General features: G+C 39.1%; 1 protein-coding gene across 2 annotated transcripts in view; it reads right to left on the bottom strand.

Moving 5' to 3' along the window:
- Positions 1-20,107, bottom strand: part of LOC124057549 (protein unc-13 homolog B-like) — a 156,803-nt gene that overhangs the window by 55,619 nt on the left and 81,077 nt on the right. For both annotated transcript variants that reach the window (XR_006843128.1, XM_046385932.1), the window contains exons 11-14: positions 5,444-5,493; positions 5,247-5,322; positions 3,336-3,341; positions 374-448 (exon numbers count right to left, since the gene is read on the bottom strand). Coding sequence is in view for 1 of the 2 variants with exons in the window: in XM_046385932.1 (XP_046241888.1) it covers positions 374-448; positions 3,336-3,341; positions 5,247-5,322; positions 5,444-5,493 (207 nt within the window). In the remaining variant the exon portion in view is untranslated. The remainder of the gene's footprint in view (positions 1-373; positions 449-3,335; positions 3,342-5,246; positions 5,323-5,443; positions 5,494-20,107) is intronic.

Below are 20,107 nucleotides of genomic sequence, written 5' to 3'. Positions count from 1 at the left end.
TGTAATGTAATCACATATCAAGGCAAACTAGGAAAGGCACACTACAAACAACACTAAACCCGCTGCTCTCCTGCCTCCATTAAAACCTCACACTGCATTAAGTTGACTCAGCAAAATTCAAAGTCTACACTATATTGGATTTTGGACAAGCAGATTAACAATACAGCCACGGCAACGTGACAGCAGCAGTACAGTTGGTGAGAAAAGTGTGAAAAAGTATATGTGAGTGCTTTGTTAAAATAAATAAATACAAGTTAAAATTTGTGTAGATTCCCATTAGCTACCATTGAAGTGACAGCAAGTTTCCCTGTACACGAAAAACCATAGCCTCACAGTGAGTGTGTGTGTGTAGCATGTGTATTTGGCCACTCACAAGCTCTTCGTCTTTCAAGGAGGTCCGTGTGGCCAGTGTGTGGGCAAGTCCAGCTTTCCTGCACTGTATCATGGACTGGAAACAAGAAAAGGAAAAAAAATAAAAAAGCATCAATCAAAACAGCCAGAGGAAAAAAAGCCAAAGAGAATGTTCCAGTTACAAAAATCAACTCTGTATGTGATGTGAGACTCTTTCAACTTTGAAGGTTGTGGGAACACACACTTTTAGAAATGCATCACTCATCTCTCTTTTTCTCTGTCTTTAAGGGCGTACTGTCATATTTGATTTACTACATTTACAAGGACCTTTGCTTAATCTATTGTTACTAGGGATGTTCCAAGTTTATGGGGGGGGGGCTCTATTACAACTCTGGATACTTCAATAAATGTTGTAGTATTACAAACACTTTAATATTCAACGCTGAATATTAACTAACAAAAGCTCAATAGAGAGATGTTCACATTAAAGGACCAGTTCTTTCTGTCGAGAGTTAAATGAGAAGGTTGGTACACCGGAAAACAGGTGGATAGCTGAGACTGAAAATAGGGGGGAAACTGCTAGTCTGACTATGTCTAAAGTTTAATCTGTACAAACTGTAAAATTGTTGAAATATTAAATGAAATAAAAACAGCTGGTTATTTTACAAACCATTATGGTCCAGACTGTTAATTTTCTGGGACCAGTGACTTCCTGAGTTGCTGATCGGTTGTTGTTAGTTGTTGGTTATCTGGAGGAAACGGTCTGCAAGCTTTATAAGTGCTGTTATGCAGATTTTGTTATTTGCAGACAGAGCCAGGCTAGCTGTCTCCCCATTTCTAGTCTTTGTGCTAAGCTGAGCTAATCACGTGCTAGTTGTTGTTAGATACACAAATAAGAGAACAGTATCAGCTAACTCTTTGTCACAAAGCTAATAAGCATACTTCCCAAAATGTGAAACTGTTTCTTTAAAAAAATACTGTTTTCCTTTTGCAGATTATTTAGTATTGTGCTCTACGGTTATTTGTATAATACGTTTGTCATTGTGGATGTGCCGTAGCGGGATTGTTTGGACAAGATCAGGACAGCCTTTCATTGTCTTCAGAGTAAACAAAATACTGGAGATCAAATGCAGTTTTCATCCTACAGCAGTGCTTTGAAACTGTGATACACCCAAGAAATGTCCTTGAAATAGTTCCACAGATTGTTTTTCTTTACCCAAAGTGGCTCCGCTGACTGCATTGTACTAACACACTCTGTCAGTTATCATTAAGGCGAACTGATTATTGCCTTTTATTTGCTAAAGCACTTTGTTATTCATCAGTTTACTACATATCTCTTCCCTTTAAGAGCCAGTATTTAAGAGAAGTGCAAGGAGGTGTTTTTGATAACTGGTGTATTTTGTTTGGTTTCCTTTATCTGACACTACAAGAAGGAGGACATCAAGTCACACAACTTTGAAAATGTCAGTGATAACACAACGAAGTATGTTTCCATAGTGATCCTTGATGTAGAAATAGCAAATATGTATGAGTCCAGGTGAATGCACTACATATTAACAAGACCACACAGCAAAACAAAGTTCTCATTTTCCCCAGCTATGACTCAACAGGAATAGTCTTGTAATATTATTTTCATAATACCCATACTTTTAGAGCTCCACATATTGTAGTGACTCAAAAGTGAGCTTTCTGACACACAATAAAGAATAGGAATAAAATATGCCAGAAAAAAAGTCAAACTACAGTAGATGAAGTATGTCCGGCAAAGATCTAAAAAATGTGCTGCTTTTTGAAAGCATTTGTCTGGCATCAATGCGGGATAACATAGAAGTGGTGAATGTATATAGTCATGTAGCACGGGTAGTCCACAGTGCTTGGGTTTAGAATTAGGGCAGCATAAATCATTTGAAGTAACATGAAAGTCCAAAAACTCACATTTGCAGGAGTAGGAGAAAATGTAATCTAAATTCATACACTGGCCACTAAAGTGCTGACCAACCTCATGTGCGGAACCATAACAACATGTCGACAAAACTCAGGAAACATATAGACTTGATAACTTTAATCAGAATCATATACTGTATGCTTAGTGATGCTCCAACCTTCTAGCATTATTGTGTATATTTTATAAATGTTACGATAATTCTGTCACTTTTATTCGGTGACATTTATCTATTAATATTTCCATTGATTATTTGCAAATTTTGTTGCTTTGTAACACATCCTCTGTGCTGACACTTTGATGGTATTTTTGCCATTGTTTGCCTTTTTTCTTTCGTTTCACTGAGCTGTTATGGTTTTGTCTCTAAAGAAGCCAAACTGTTACATAGTGGTGAGAATGGAGACCTTCCTTTTGCTTCATGAATTGTGCAAGCTGATATAGTAAACTAGTTAGACTAGATTGTCCCAAAGCCTTTATAGTTGGTCAAACCTCACGGGTGCTTTTTGCCCCACATAGTCTTCTGCTGTGACCTTCACTCTGGAGTATCCACTTCAAGTCAAAGTTTCTTTAATCAGATGAGTCAACCTTCTGAGATGTCTATTCATAATTGAATATTCACAACTCTAACTCAGATATGTCTCAGCCTCCCTAAAGTACTTCAAAGCAAATGTGAGACTTAATGGAGAAAGACACAATTTACCACAGCATTAATTACCATTGGTGCGTTTAGAGAGACTGATGTGTTATTAAGTTGTTGACTTGATGAATCACAACAAAATAAACCTGTTAATTAAGGGACTTGTAGCTAAAAAATAATCAGAGAAAAGGAAGCAAAAGCAAAAATGAATTGATTTTCTTCTAACTGGAACAGTGTTTTGATACTGAGGAACAATGACTGATGTTGCACATATCAATGTTCTCCAAGAAAACGTTACACAGAGCAGACTAAAATACTCTACTGAAATCAAGTCCATTAGAGTTTGAAAACGAGGCCTACAAACAACAAATACAGCAGTTGAAATCTCACTTCTCTTTTACTCACCATAGCCTGAAGGTGAACGAAGGGAAGGAGATAACATGTGCAAGGAAAGAGAACAAGAAAAAAGCAAAGGTTAGAGACAAACAAACAGGTTCCCCTCTGAGGGGATCGGGAGCTTTCACCTTGACTCTAGCTATTCAGCGCTTACAAATAATTATTATATAGCAGGCACCCTGTTGACGCACTTCTTCATGCATTCATCCTTTATGTAGTCTGCAGGTAATCATTATTGAAGGATCAGTTTTTTGTACCATTCAAAACTCTGGTGTCACTCAGCCAGCTTGTTAACAGGTGATTACAATCAAAATAAAAAAAACAAAGGCATTCAAGCATCTGGTGCACAGCAGTCGCAAAAAGAATCAAAAACTAACAGGATACACACGGGCAGTCTGGCAGTATGGGAAACCAACAATATGTGCATTTTTGTTGTCATCATCAGTCATATCAATGTTTGCTCTCTAAATCTCTATTTGCATGGATTTTATAGCTGGTGAAGGTAGAGTAAAGTAAAAATATGACATGTATAAATATGATGATATACATTTTCCATCTTACTGGGAAATATTTAGTGAGAGATGGACAGTGCTCTTCTGAGATTAATCTTAATCTGTTGTTCAGGAGCCACATTTCAGACATCCACTTAAGACATGGTGACTTGGAAGTGGAAGCAGAGTTTGGTTTGATGTTCTCTTTTATAGTATGATCAAACAAAATAAATAAAAAAAACATCACTTGGTCAAATCTGCTCATCAGTGTCAAATGTCATTAGCAGTATTAAATCAGTTACAAATTTGGAGAGGAATATTGAGAAAAATTCTCATTTTTTACATTGTTTGCTGTTGTTCCAGTTCTTCCATAAAGGTTGTATGTTCAAGCAGTTTAATATGCTTCATACTAATGTTCATTGTTAGGAAGCGACCAAGTAAATATGGCTGTAGTAATTATGAGAGCAGCAAAGAACGAATTCAGGTGCACATTATAAGAGAGACAAAGTTCGCAGCAGGAACAGGTTGGGGTGGATGGGCAGCTCAAACAAATACAGGACGGTCACCCTGGAGAACACTGTTCATGTCCCATGTGAAAACAAAGTCAACATTGAGTTATTTCGACTTACACGTACTTAATGTAACTACCATGTAACGAACACAGCTATTACTCATATCCATCTTTTCCTAGACCTAAACATGTAGTTTGTTGTCTAAACTTAACCAAATAGCTTGGGGCCTAAACCTAGCCAGACTGCGATCATGACAACAAGAGGACCATCACTGGTACTCTTCAGTGGTCATATATGTAGTTCTGAGAGTATATGGTACATATACTGACATACTGTTGCTATTCAGTTAAAACTGAACCAGGTGGCCTTACTGTAAATATACAAAGAATTTATGGAGTTAGACAGCACTGACATTGTGAACCTGACAAACGTGTTATTTATCAATAGTATGTAGAGCATCTTTGGACACAGTAGAAAGTAAATATAGTTAATATAAGTTAAAAAGTTAATATAAATTGTAAATGGTTACATTTGTGCATTTATGCAACATACACCTGTTACTGACTGGGTCAGTAATTGGTGACTCAAGAGAATTTCAGTTGTGCACACATATAAAACAAATTCCATGTGTTGGGGGACTGCAAATATTGTTCAATCTGCAAAAAAGTAGATAAGTACAACCTGTTAATACAGCAGATAAAACTTTTAATTCCTAATTCCAAATTGATCTTTAATATGGCTGTATTGTTTTGATAGAGGGCTAGGTTAATCATTGCTTGTACCAATTTTTTTCATCCACTCAATCAGTGTCATTGAGAATAATAATAATTAAAAAAATCCTGCTCAGTTTAATTCGAGGTTCAGTGAAGGTCAAAATCAAAATGTCAGGAGGTGGATATTGAACGATGTGCGCTCACCAGTTCACTAACAAGCGGAATGGGCCTCCTCTTGCGGAGGTCTGGCATGCTGTCAATGCCAAACGGCGTGTTTCCCCTGTACAAACAAATACCAAAATGCACTGATCAATTTTTAAATAAATAAAGAAAACCCTGATGTAAACACTGCACCAGATAATTGTATTCTCATACATATACACCAGAAAGTGTTTACTGACCCTGGCTTGGCCCAGGGGTGCTTGCTGGGGTCAGCGTCTTGATCTCGACTCTGAAATACAATGTCAGAGGTCAGAGATTTAGCCATTTGAAGGCTCACAGGCTTTATGGGTTTCATGACACTGGAACATGCACACATGCAAGCAAGAAAGAAACAAGAGAAGAAACAACAGGAGAGAAGTGGCGGGACTGAATTGGGTTGGTTGAGTTTCAATACTGCATGCCAAAAGGGACATTTCAATCAATCATATTGTCCATACTTATATGAGCATCATAAATCTGGTTTCACCTTGAAGTAAATACCTGCCAAACCACACTTGCTCCCAGTATACACACACCAAATATTGACCTTTGCTTCCTAGCGGTGTTGTTGGGTTTTTTTTTGTTTGTTTGTTTTGTTTGTCTGACAGCTAGTAAAACAGTGACATACAAACATGATAGCCTAACAGACTCAACATCAATATCACTTTTCATCAATATTGTGCCCCAATCAATACCGGCATGTTCCTGTATGGCATTCTTAAAAATTACGACTAAAACAACAAACGTTCTTAATAGTGCACAGATGCATTGATGCTGACATCTAGTAAACCTGAAGCTATTTCATTATCATTTTACGGAAAATAACAGAAAGTAAAAAATAAAAATATGAAAAAAAAGAGTTACTTACATTAGAAATGTCAGTATACACAGAACATACAGAAAACTATACAAAAACGACAAATTTGATTAGGATGTCATGCCAGTAATGTTAACAGGACAGAAACCACAAAAGAGATAACCTGATCTCCATCTTGACTTCCATCTGTTAAAAAGTATAAGAGGAAAGGAAGGAACAGACAGAACACAGAAGAAAAACAATCATGAGCAATGTGACATAATGCAAAAGAGCAAGACACACCCTGGATTATTCACGTTGTTATAAATGCTTGGGCAATGTTAAAAGCAGTACCGCCACAGAGTTTTCAGATATAAGGGGGTCCGAGGTCATAAATGTTTCATTAACATCTATAATTTATCATGAAAATGACTCCTTACTTTCTCCTTCCTCTTTAATGCCAGGCTTGCTTTCCAAGGATATAATTAATGTTTTCTAATTCAGCAAATGGCTACTGCTGGAGCCTTGGAGAGGAGCAAAGGACTCGTGAATGACAGGTGATACACTACTCTCAAGGGGGTAGAAAATTATAGTATCAGCAGAGGCCGTTTGGTACAGTAAATACCCAAGGGACCATTTGGTACAGGGGGTTATTTATAACCACTAGGTGAACAGGAGTCACTTAGGATATCCTTTTACACACATTGTACACATTGCACTACTGCTGTGACAGACCAAAGCATTTTGGCAACAGCAAGAGGTTTTGAGGACAAAAAGGTGTAGTGGAAAAAGAACGTTTTCAAACAAACACAGCCAACATTTTTACTATAAATAAAAGTTACATTTATTAGTTTCAACATAAAATCATGAAAAGAAATTGAAGTAAATAAATAAATTATTAAAATCATCAAAACAAAATTATACATGATGAAACAAAAGATGATTCCAACTCAAAATCCAATGGCTGACTACCTGGTTCAATGTCATCCTGAGAGAAGGTGGACATGGTCACACTGGCAAGGTTGCGCCGGGTTTCCCTCTTCTCCTGAAGAATCTGCTGGAATGTCCTCAGGCACTTTAGCCTGCGTTCATCCATCTGGTTCATCTCTACCGTTGGCTCTTCTGCATCTGCTTCTGCTTTGTCATCTAGAGCCACAATGTCTGTGGTGGGGTGTTCTTCAGTTTCTCCCTGGTCCTCTAGTGCTGCAGGTTCATCAGCCAAGAGGGAGTGTGAGAAGGACTCTGCAGTGGTGCATTGTGAAAGCTGGGCTTTAGCGGTTAGATCTCCTGGACCATCTGTAAGACCTTCTGCAGGGCCTTGTGAAAGTTGTCCTGTAAGGCCTTCAGGTGGAGGCAGTATTGCAGTGCTACTGGAAACTGGATCCGCACAGACTAAACTTTCTTGTGGACTTGGAACCTTGTCCGAACAAGTAGGATATTGGCAGGTTTTTGCAGATTCCAATGTAAGGCTGTTGTTGGTTTTTTCAAGCATTGGTTCTACAGAAGAAACATATACTTTCTCGAGAGTATTGTTTTTTCTCAATTCTCCAATAGAATTACTATGTTCAACCATATCACCTTTTGGCATGTTGTCACATGCTTGTTCAAATTGTGCCTCAGAATACATAGGTTTTGAAAGCAACTCAGCTGTAGGCATTTGAGAAGGCATTGATATTTCAACGTCTGTTTCCTCTTCAGGATTCTGGGCTCCAGGTACTTCAAGTTTACGCAATGCTCCTCGTAAAGCAGAGCTAAAATCCAGTACAGCTCGGCCTATGCGCTTGACATTGAAACCACCAGCTTGGATGTCTGCACTGCCAGAGTGAGGGAGTCGGTTTTCTAAGCTTTGGTTTCTGTCTTCTGTCTCTTGGATGAATGGTCTATCTACATCAGCTATAGTGGTACACAAGGATGCCTCAGTCCATGTCACTGCTGAAGACTCTTGATAAGTTAAATAATTTTCCTGATAACTATCAACTTGACAGTCTGTCATGTAGCTCAGGTCATTTGATTTCCCATAATCATATTCCTCTATTTCTCCATCATGCCCATCAACTGAATGGTAACCAGAACTTTGAGGGTAAGACAAATCTGCAGGACAATCATATCCTACAGTAGGGTTTTCAAGGTTGGTATCTGGTAGAACATGAGTCCCAGACTGGATTTGAGGCCTTCTCCTCCGTGATTGCCACTCCTCTCTGCTAGAAGTACTAGCAGGCGAGTTGTAATGTTTCCCAGAGCGAACAGAGAGATGTTCTGAGCTTCCAGTGGGGCACTGGCCTGATGTACTATATCCTCCTGCACCTCTGTAGAAATCCCAGTTACTAGCTCCTTCACAGCAAAGATGGCTCTCGTCTTCATGCACTTCTAGACCACCAGCTCTGAGGTAAGCAGTTTTACTTTTCCACACAGTTTCCCCTGTGGCACTATGTGGTGGTCCAATGTCACTCCACTGTTCCTCCCGATCATCAACTCTTTGCTGCTTCCCTCCATGACTACATGATGATCTTTCTAGATCTGACTCAGACTTAGAACTATGACCAGAAGACAGGGAGCTGGTACTTGGACAGTCTTGGCTATCTTGCCTTTCAAGATAACCAAAGCTGAGCTTTCTTGCTATGGCACCGACTGGAATATCTGAGCTATGGTCGGAGATATCCTCTTGTTCCTCCAATTCCTGATGATCCACTGATTCAGCAACTGGGGACACTGTTGACTCTTCTGTTCTTGGTAACAGTAATGCCCCATGGACGCTATGACGCTCATTGCTGACTTGAGGGAAAAAATTTGAATTAGACTTTGCCATCGTGCTCCCCAGACTGCCATAAGCACTAGAGGGCCTTCTGCGGGGGGATTGTCCATCTTTGCATCCTACCCCCGACCAGGTACCTGCATGTACTCCTGAACCAGCCTTGTTGCTAGACCGAATGCCCTCAATCTCCAACAATACAGCGTCTACACATGATGATACTTCCTCAACTGACCCACGAACTGAGGTCAGGTAATCCCTGAGGTCAGAGATTTCCTCCTGGATCTTGTTGATCCCCCTCAGTTCTTTAAGAATGTGCTCGATGACAGCACTTGACTCCTCCTCCTTATCTTCATCCTCCTCAAGAAGCATACCTGTGAGAGTTCTGTTGAAGTTATAATCCAGACAGTCACCAGCGGAGTAAGGTCTCTTTGGCCGAGTGCAGGGAGAAGCAAATTCCCTTCCAGCTGCTCCTGCAGATTTACTACCATTCATGTCTGGGCCTACTGAACTGTAGTGTGGAAGTGGCTGCATCTGCTCAGGAGCTGTCCGAATTTCATCCCCAAAGGAGATTCGTTTTAGATTTCCTGGGGATCTATGACTTTTATGCTGCAAAGTACAGGGTATCCTTATACATCCTTCTCTGTTCAGCTCCACCTCTCCTACACAGGATGGCCCTGGTGGTACTCCATGTCCTTTATCGTTTGACACTTTTGAAGAGTAGGGCTCAGCCCTGGGGCTAATCTTTGGATATACATTTCTGTGCTCCTTTCTCTCTCTTTCCTTTCTCTCTTGTGTTTCCCCCTCCACCTCCTCGATACCTGCATAATATAAGTGGGAATCTGGGACATGGTGGTCTGTAGAACCTTGCAAGAGACGATGTATTTTACCCCGAATGACTAGTGCTACCCTGGGGTTTGGAGCCCTCTTTTTGGGAGAATGGACTTTTGCCTTTGTGCCTCCTTTAGGGGCAACACCAGCTCCATGCTGTCCATTGAAGCGATTTCTGGAGAACATATTCTCAAGAGAGCAGTCTGTCTTCATCTAGTTTCCCACATTGTTGATGGGTGTTATGATCCAGATGTTCCCGGTGTCATAGTTCTTTAATCAAGCCTGTGAAATTCTGCCAAAACACTTAACGTCAGTGGCCCATGACTAGAATGGGAACACAAAGATAAAATACTTGTAAACATTAAAACACAGTAACATCAAAGTCAATTGAAAACTGGGGAAAAGAAGAAGACATTTGAGGAGTTATATCCCTTCTTTAATGAAAATATACCTCCAAGCCCTATCAAAGAGCACTACCTTGCTCAGATCTAATATGTCAAGTACTACAAATGAGAAAAAAAAATCTAATGAATTTCTAAATTTTTTTTTCTAAAATAGGGAAATATTGGGGTGTCATTCTAGAAAAATGTATCACTAAAGTGATTAGATGCTGTGATTCCAAACATGTTTTTTGCCCCCCAAAGTTACATATTATGAATTAAGAGAATTTGTTATCCATACAGATCTTGCAGAGCTGCAGAGAGCTCACTGAATATAAAACTATATATAAAATGAAGTCCTAAAAACTGGATTTCTAATATTTTAGGGTTAAATCAACCTTCAGAACACCCTGATCATTTCAGTGCAAACTGATCATATCAATTTAATTTAAACAGCAATAGCTGAACATCAAAACTTGCAAAGATTCTTGGATACAGATGGCCCATGGTGGTGCAGTAGATGATATGGTTACTGTCCGTTTCTAATATCTTTTAATCATTACAACCCAACCAGACAGCATCTAATTTCAAAGATTGCAAAGCTCTCTCAATTTTCTGGTTTACACACACGCACGCGTAAAAATAATTTACAGAGGAAGAATGAACAGCCCATGTCTTGTGGATTTATACAGACAGATTTTGATCCTTTCTCCTCACACAAAAGGCTTAAATGCATTCATTGATTTACTTATTGACAAGTTTCACACTCTCTTGAACTAGGTGTGACGTCTAAAACCATTCACTGCAGTTGATGAAAAAGCAAATGTCAAAGCAAAAATTACACTGGGTAGATTGCTCGTTGTAAACCAGTGTCAGTATACCAGTGGTCTTTCTCACACTGGATATAAAAAAATGAGTCAGTCAGTAGTTATCTGTTTTAAATTAATTACTTTATAAATAAATTAGTAAAACGTGAAGTCTTATTATAGAGGTTTGAATGGTTCTACACATTCTTTTATGACTGATGAAAAAAATGAAAAATGTGGTTAGCAATAAATTGTTTATTAAACAAGAATAATTTATGAACAGGTACAACTACTAGCAAGGAACTCACCAAGAGACCACCAAGTCAAGTGGTTTGTGAAAAACTTTGAGTTTGGTGAAAACAAAAAAATGTATAATTATGTATAATTATGAAGAACATTTAATTAAACAAATCAACTTCATGAAGCATTAAAGCTGAATAAGAGACTATAATGGTGGAATATGTGAGGATAGCTATGGGCAATTTCATCTCAAACACACACAGAGCAGAAAACCCTATCTGTTGATGCTACAACTTGATTTGGAAAGACCAACTGACAAAAATCTTTTGCTTGGCCTTTCCTGAACTTACAGACAACTTGTGAAATTGTCAAAATGACTGCCGCACTCTCAAAGAACTACAACCAGTTTAAACACACTGATTTACACACAGGTTTATGTCCCTGAATCTACACCATATTAAAACTGCAATTTACAATTATTTTCACATTCTGATCTGATTAGTTCTTTATTAATTAAGCCTTGCAACAAGAGGGTTCCAGGTTCAAATCCCGCTCTGGTCTGAGGTCTGAGTTTGCATGTTCTCCCTGTGCCTGCTTGCGTTTTCTCCAGGTGCTCTGGCTTCCTCCCACAATCACAAAAACATGCACGTTGGGTTAATTGTTTACTAGAGAAAATGTATGTATGGATGGACCATCTAAAAGAATATATTGCTTTTTTTTAATAATAAATACAGTTGAAATGGCAACAGTACTGCACTGTAAGACAACTTTTTTTTCACACAAAGCAGATTTCCTTTTCTTCTATTTTGTCCTTATTGCTTATAAAAATGTGATCTCCTTCTTTCCTTATCTCATATTGTTAAATTCAATTTTTCAGGCTCTTCTGTTTCACACAATCCCTCTGTGTTCACAGAGGAACTGTAACTCTGATCCTTTTGATATTGTCTCACCTATTATTTAATATAAACAATAGATTATTTCGACTAAAATTTTATAATTTTTGCTGTAAAAAATAATACTGAAGTGAAGCTGAAATAAACCCAAAAGAAAGTTAAATATCTGATCAGAACAGACATTCTTAGTCAGCCTTTATCTCTTTCTGCCACTGTACTAAGCTGTGGTCAAGGAAAAAAAAAAAGAAAAGTAAGCTTTCTTAATTTCACTGAAGGAGATTAAACAAGACTTTTGAAACTGTACTATAGATCAGACTCAGTGTTAGGAAAGAAAGGGTTGTGGATAAGGAAGTAGGATGGAAAATGCAATGCAGTCAAACTGAAATCAAACCTGCCTGGTGGGCAGGCCAGCCACCACATTAAGGCAGATATGTTTTGACTCAGCTGACATAAGTTACTGTGCTGTACTTTAACAATAATGTATAGAAACTGCAGATAAGCCCACACAAGGCTGTCGCTTACATTTCTGAAACTTTGAATAAATTAAAGGCCCTGAAAACCTATTTGTTCAATCTGTTTCTGACATAGCATGAGCAAACTATTATCTGCCACGTTAAAACCAAATGATTATTCCACAAAACAAAGAAGTGAAGTCAAATATTTCACCACACCAACCAGACAAGCAGACAACAATTTAGCTGCAGCTGGAAGAGTTCTTATGGGCAACCTTGGTTTAGGTTGAAAAACGTCCAATTCATTTTCTACACAGACAGCGTTGGTGACTGCGAGTTGGTGCGCTTCCAAGGCTTGGATTCGCATAAATCTTTGCTGCAAGAGTACAGAAGATGATCGACAGTGTCGGAATACATCTAGTTTTTTGATAAAAAGTCAAAGGCATAAGCCTGTAGACATAAACATAGAAATCAACTGACAATGAGTGTTTGAAACGGGGAAGGGGAAAATACGTCTTGAACTTCAGTGATGCTGCTCACCCAGCCACACCCACACAGTCCTGATGAAGCTGATCAGTTGAGTTTTTGAATATCAGTTTATCTGGCTAAGTTTGTGGATGTAGCTTATTTTTCTAAATCTAAATGTTCCTTATTTGGTCACAGATAATTAACGTTTTACCTAAGATGTGAAACCATGTTTACAGAAGCTTTACCCAACAAACTGTCCAACATGCTGTCCCAAAAGTGACATTTCTACAACCTTTTTTTATAGCAGAAAAATATGGTTATGCTTCTGCTTACTGATAACATCACCATGACTGTCTGACACTGGTTGTCTTTTTTTCTCTGGGAGCCTGGTGGACTGCAGCTGGCTGATGGCAGGTTAGGAAGCCCCATCATCCCCATCCAGCCCAACTGATTAGTGAGCTGCATGGAGGATGGGAGGAAGCTCTGGGCAGGTGCAAGTGTCTCTTAACCATGTCATGACTCCAAGGCCTCTATAAATATGATGCTTGTTCTCTTTCCTTGTGCAACCCATTCATATTCAAAGCTCTTATTATCAAAACGTACAATTTGCATAACATTACACAAGTTAACTCCTTCATAGTATTTAGTTTACTCTTCTCTCTGTGTCTCCTGCTCCTTGTTCTCCTTTAGCTTATTTTCGATTAATTATGTCTTTTTGTTGGCAATTCTCCCCTGCTTTCTTTCTCTGTCATTTCACATTGGACATGACCCAAGGGAGAAACTCGCACTCCAGCCAAGTGGGAAGATTTCCTCAGTGTGTCTGCTTCAGTGCCAGCAAACGACAAGGATTACTTTGGAGATTTACCTCTTCTACCACTGCTCTGGTGAATAATGCTGCGGGATGCATTCGTGTCACAGCAGAAAAAACAGGATATGTCAGACTTCAACTTCTGTACAACTTAGAAATGTTGGTATGGCCACATCCAAAACAAGATGGGTTCTGGGTAATTACTCCATGTTCCTAACTGATCCAGAGTGGGACTGAAAGAATTGGTTGATTCACCTCTTTTTTTCCTGAACTGGTCCACAAGTCATAAAGGATTTATGTACATGCACGCACGCACGCACACACACATACATACACTTACTTTTGGGTAAAGTTAAACATGTATCAAGGTATGGAACAGGTCGTAGCTTCCAAGACCGTTGGCCTTACTTCTCCCTGTCTGTGTGCCTCGGTCCATGGCACGAGTAAAACTGAATAGAGAGCTGCCTGGCTCTGGGCCAGTTTCCCATTTGAGGAATTTAGCAGCAGTTGGACACAACTACACTTTAATTTCTGGTCTAAGAAACTGACCATTTTGATGAGCGGCTGTATTTGGTTTGCATTTTGTACAAGCAACCTGGAGCTGATAAAGCACAATCACATTGACATAAATAGTTCAAGGTTTGGTATCCTGTCATTCTGTTATGCTACATGGGCACTAGGGGGATCAAATCAAATACAACACACAGCACACATACAACGCAAATGCATAATGCATGTGGCTTTTCAAAAATGATTCATATGTGCTTTTTTTTTATCTGACAACTGCATGGTTAGTGCTGACCATTAGGAGGAAATTTGGTTTAAACAGGGATCTCTGGTGCTTTGTACATCAACCCTCCATCCAAAAACCTCTAATCTACGTTTGTGGCAGTATACAAATATTGTGCTTCTTTAACATTTTGTTATATAGAGACACCATCATTATTAGAATGCAAGAGTTCATTTATCAGAAAAGCAAATGTAGTGAGTTTGTTGTTGTGTTTCTGGTGAGGTGCATGGAAAAATGCTTTATCCCTTTAAACACAAAACCATACTTAACATTGGGAGTTGACACTGGTAATGATCCACCTCTGAACAAACCACATCACAGTGCTGTTAAAAATAACAAGTCACAGTATCAATCAGTCTCCTCAAGCACCAGATTTTGGCTGAATCTCTACGTGTGCAAAAAGACTGAAACCTTGAACTGACCTTCATGTGTATTTAGTGGAAACCTTATGAAAGTGTAACATAAATCTCTGCTGTTACACTGTGTGAAAGTAAATCCTTTCATCATTCATTACCAGCACACCCATTGACTGTACCTCTGCCCTGGCAATGTCAAGTGCACTACTGTTTTTGTTTATCTCGCCTGCACTGACACTTTACAGTCAGCTTGGCTTATGAGCCAGACGAGTGTAGAATGGGGAATTTATATTCTGAATGATGGACACCACAATTGTTCTGCCAGGAATCTGACTGAGCTCATCAGTTTAGCCAAAGCCCTCTTGGTAAATGACTTTCTTCTCGACTGGTCCAAGGGCCTTGTAAAAGCTTCTTAACATGTTTCCTGTTCAAAGGCTGTAAACTTATTGATCGTCATCTTAAATGCTCTCTTGGAACCAGGCAAACAGTCCTGCCCTTCTGCCAATATCACATTCAGACTATCAATCAAAGAGCAGCATTAGTAACCGGCATATGTTTCCATATTATCTTGCCTTAGGTTACAAGTAAAAACCACACAAAATAACCACACTACAGATACACCTAATTGGTATTTGGGATTGACTTTTTTCTAAAACACAAAAAACATCCATAAAAACACCAATAAAGAATGTCCCTGTCTATTAATAAATATTACAACCACTACATCCATGAACAAGACAGCCACAAAAGGTGCAAGCCTATAATACAAACAACACATCCCTACAAACTATCAACTACAAAAGAACCTCTGACTGATTTAATCTCCTTAAAGCATGTCTGTAACATTCCTATTGTAAAAAATAACAAAAATCCATCAGAAGAATATTTGGACTTCTGAAAATGGAATTTAGCTCCGTCTTAATTTAACCTTTTTGACCTTCTGGTGTACCAACCTCACCAAAGGTATCAGGTTTCAGTACATATCTACACCACATTTACAGGCACATTTAAAACATTTTTTTTTCATCTTAAGTGAAAATAAACTCAAATACACAACTGCAGCTGGTTGATAACTATTATACAGGGGGGGGGGGGGGGGGGGGGGGGGGGGGGGGGGGGGGGGGGGGGGGGTGGGGTTTTTGAGTGTGTCTCTATGTAAGAAGAAAAGGCTCAAAAGGCATCTTGAAAATGTGAGCATGTGTGTAATGAGAATGCTATTCTGTTTAGGACAAAGAGTGCCTGACAGAAAATAAATACCACTATTAGGAGGGGGCTTGAATCCTGAAGAAAAGAATGACAGCTGGAAGAATAGTGGGCAGCTGGCTGTGAGAGAAAGAGCCAAGAAGAAAAGCATGATAACTGCTATAAAGAGAAAGAGGGATAAAACAGATAGCAATGACAGAGGTAATTTTAGAAAGTAAATAAATGGAGTGAGTACTACAGGAAAATAATGTCAAGACAACATTTGCAAGTAGAATTGTTTATGATTTCATGTAGAAAATGAAGACAAAAGCAGGAAAAGCTCCAGTCCCCAGATTAAAAAAAATCTTTATATACCATGTGTATTGTTCTGGAACAAATTCCTCACATCTCTCAATTTCTCCACTTTTAAGCAATGGCTGCTCTGGCTACTTGCAGGGCAAGAGTCATGGGGACTACAGACTCTTTTCTATTGTTTTGCAGAGGAGGCTGCAAAATTTGGTTACTTGTGTTAATACAGACAATATTACATTTTGGGTTAAAGTACCTACACCTAAAGTTGGCAGAGCTCAGAGTCTTAGTTGAAACAAACCAGTTATGGCTGTCCTCAGGAAATAGGAATGCTACTGAAATAGATGTGTCCAGAGTCCAGAGGAGTTGCCTCTTTTCCTGACCTAACCATTTACCTGGACACCCTAACTAACAGCTTTTGAAGTACTATGAAAACTTTATACTACTTCCACCTTTGGGTTGCAGACACAAAGACATAAGACATACATCACATGTCTTTTCAGGTAAAAATATGCGAAGGTAGTTTAAGACATTTGAACAAATGAACAATGTTCTTGCTCATCCCAAAGAGGTTGTACAATATCTCACATAGAAATCAAAACACTTATTAACATTGTGAGCCAGGGAACTGGCAAAATGCACCATTATTGCAGAGTAATATCCAATAAGAACACACATGTAGGCATCCGTACACACACACGCACTGAGTCATGGCTGAATGGCATACTGGCCCTGCTGTCACCTTCATTAGACTAATTCTCCTGCGCACTCTAATTGATTTATCATCGCCACTCCAACTCCGTCCAGCTCTATCATCATTTCTCAAACACACACATTACAGCCTACACACATATACTCTCTCACACACACACACACTCATTAAGTATATCATGTACGGACAGGCATAAGTGGCCCTCCTTGCCATTAATCTCACATACACAATCACGCATGAATGTGGGCCACTGCCATTGGCAGTGCAGGGAAATTCAGTTTGCGGCATGAACAGATTGCTGTACAAGGTAAAGCGTTTGCACTTGCAGGCAGGACAGGAGGAACTCCATGGCAAGGTGTATCACTGTCATTTAGCAGCTAACATGCAGAGGGAGGGACGGCTGTTGGGAAGCGGAAGGTGTAATCACTTTCCTGAGCAAATCCAATAAAGCTACGCCTGCTCCCTCTCGATCCTTTCCTCCGTTTCCTTGAGTGAGCGTCTGTTCCATGAGCCATTGCTGGCCGCCCGCCACTGGTAACCCAATACGAATGACACTGCGCTGCCTCTTGAATCTAATTGATTTAGCTTTCTCTCAGCCATTTCAGAGATGTCCAACAGTGACGCAGCTTGTTGTCCTTGCCATTCAGCAGAAAACATTTGTTCTGAACAGAAAGCTTCTTCTTTTCAGCAGGCTATGATAAATTGACGGTTGTGTAGAATTTTGCCTGGAGCTTCATGTGCTCATAAGTCAATGTTTAAAACCCATTTTCCTATGTACTGTCTTTGTCTTTTTGTTTTTTATTTGGGCAATCAGGACTAAAGTAGCACTACCATAAACCTGTAGTGAGTTAAAAAAAAAAAGAAAAGAAAAAAAAAAGCAGTGGTTATTTGTTTCAAGGGATCAGTGTGCTTTAAACAAAGTGCTTGGTGGATCAGAAAACTGCATATGAAAAACATTCACCCCTCATGTTTCTTATGTCAAAGTTTGGGATGCAGCATCCAACAATCTTTGTAACTTTTTTTTTAGTAAATTATTGTAAAACTGAGATTGTCATTGGCCAGGATTTAATTTTTCAAGTTTTTTTTTCTTTACAATTTCTTCTGTGATTTTCAGCGTGCACAGTTGAGTGCAACACCATGAAAAGACTGTCTGAAAGTGTGAACCATTATTCATATTTATATGACTCATCGCATAGTCACTAAGTATTTGGAGAAAGACTGGGAAGGCAGAATTGCAGCTACATCATATAAACTTAGTTTCTTATTCTTGTTGCCCCTGTCCCTACAGGAAACAGAGTTGTCCCTTCACCCCTGAGCTCATTTAGTGTTAAGGTACTGCTGTCCACACTTACCCTTGTTCTATCTATTTCCTGGTCGTATCTGCTTCAAGGCATCCAACCCATTCATCGCCTGTCATGTGTGTCTGTTGTTACTAGACACACTCCCAATAAACACACCATATGTGTGCGCATACACACACACACACACACACGTATTGCAGTATCACAGCTCTGTTTGAATCATTGTACCTGGTGTCTCACGGCAGTTTCAGAGCATGATATTCCCACTTTCAGTCATCACCTGACTTCCACATCCAGTCCTCAATTCTGCTCTCCTGCATATACCTAATTTCCCTGCCAGATTGTCTATTGTGCTTACTCTCTTAGCATCAAGCTTTCTTGTTATCAGTTCTCGCCTACCTGTTACGAATGTTCTACTTGCTTATCTTACTCTTTTTTTCTTTTTTTTCAGCTCTGACTGTCCAGCTCTGGGTCATGCATCTGAGTCTGCGTCACTGAGACTTCATGCGCAGTATGTTCAAAAAGGAATTGAACTGACTGATGTCAAATGCAACAATACAACAAAAATAAATGAAGAAAAGTCAAGATGAGAATACATCAAGGAATGACTGAGCACAGAAACTTGCATGCTTCTATCAAAATAAACCAGAATTCGCCCAGCCCACTACCAGACACTGCAACAATGTAAAACAACTGTGGCATTTGCTTGTGGTGCACAACCTTACTTAAATTCTTCTTCTTAATCTCAATTTTCAAGTTATCCTTCAAATCAACCCCAAATCAGAACCATGAAGAATCGAGGACTGGCTCATACAATTTCATGTAAGTCTGACATGAAAGTTTAGATGTATGTGAATTACACAAGCGGGCATTGACTGTAATGCTTTTTTTTTATTCTGAATGAGTATACAGACTACTCATTTGCACATATAAATGTCAGTATATCCACTTTCTAAATGCATATGTGAACCCAGCCACCTCAGCAACCCTCCACCTGCCCTACAGTTCACACACATTCTGCTTGATTGACACTTAGCTCTTCCAGTAGCTCCTCATACATGGCCACAAACAGTTAGTGAGGACAGTGTTAGTGTGCAAGCTGGAAATAATTTTCATCATCTGTCAGTTGGAGGAGTAAATATAAAGAGGTTGAGACCCAGAGGATTTTTGCAGACAAAAATGATAATGTCAAGTGAAATTTGTACACAATCTATGAATCTGTAATCAGGTCTCTAACTGGACAATGTCAACAAACCCTGATATTCATATGGATTATGAATACTAGTTAGTTTTACTGCCATCACTGCTAGACACCACCCAATGGTGATAAAACCTATGAACAATCTTCTGAAAATATCTCACTGGTCCTTCTCAGAAAAAAAAAACACCTGGCGCACAAAAAAGAGACGTAAATGAGTTCAACCCACAGAAACTCAAAAGTCATCAATATAATATGGAAATAAATAGACTCATTCACGGTGTTTGATTAATAAGAGAAATCTGAGAAGTGCAATGGGGACCGAGGAGACAGTTCAGAGTCTCCAAAATGCAGTAATTGTTGCACTGGTCACTCAGTACTCAAATGAGAAGGTATTTGAAACCTCTTTCCTCAGCTAATTTTTCAGTAGCTAAAAACAACACATGACTGTTGGTATAAACCAAAATGGTGACTCAAGTGGCCTTAGACACAATTTTAATAACTATTTTAATCAACTAAAGATGGAAATATGAGCATCAAAATGTGAACACCGCCAACATGTGTCTAACAATGTCATCTTTGTTCGATTTTCA

The sequence above is a fragment of the Scatophagus argus genome, chromosome 4, assembly GCF_020382885.2.
Source record: "Scatophagus argus isolate fScaArg1 chromosome 4, fScaArg1.pri, whole genome shotgun sequence".
Lineage (NCBI taxonomy): Eukaryota > Metazoa > Chordata > Actinopteri > Scatophagidae > Scatophagus > Scatophagus argus.
This window is presented reverse-complemented; position numbering and strand designations above follow the sequence as displayed.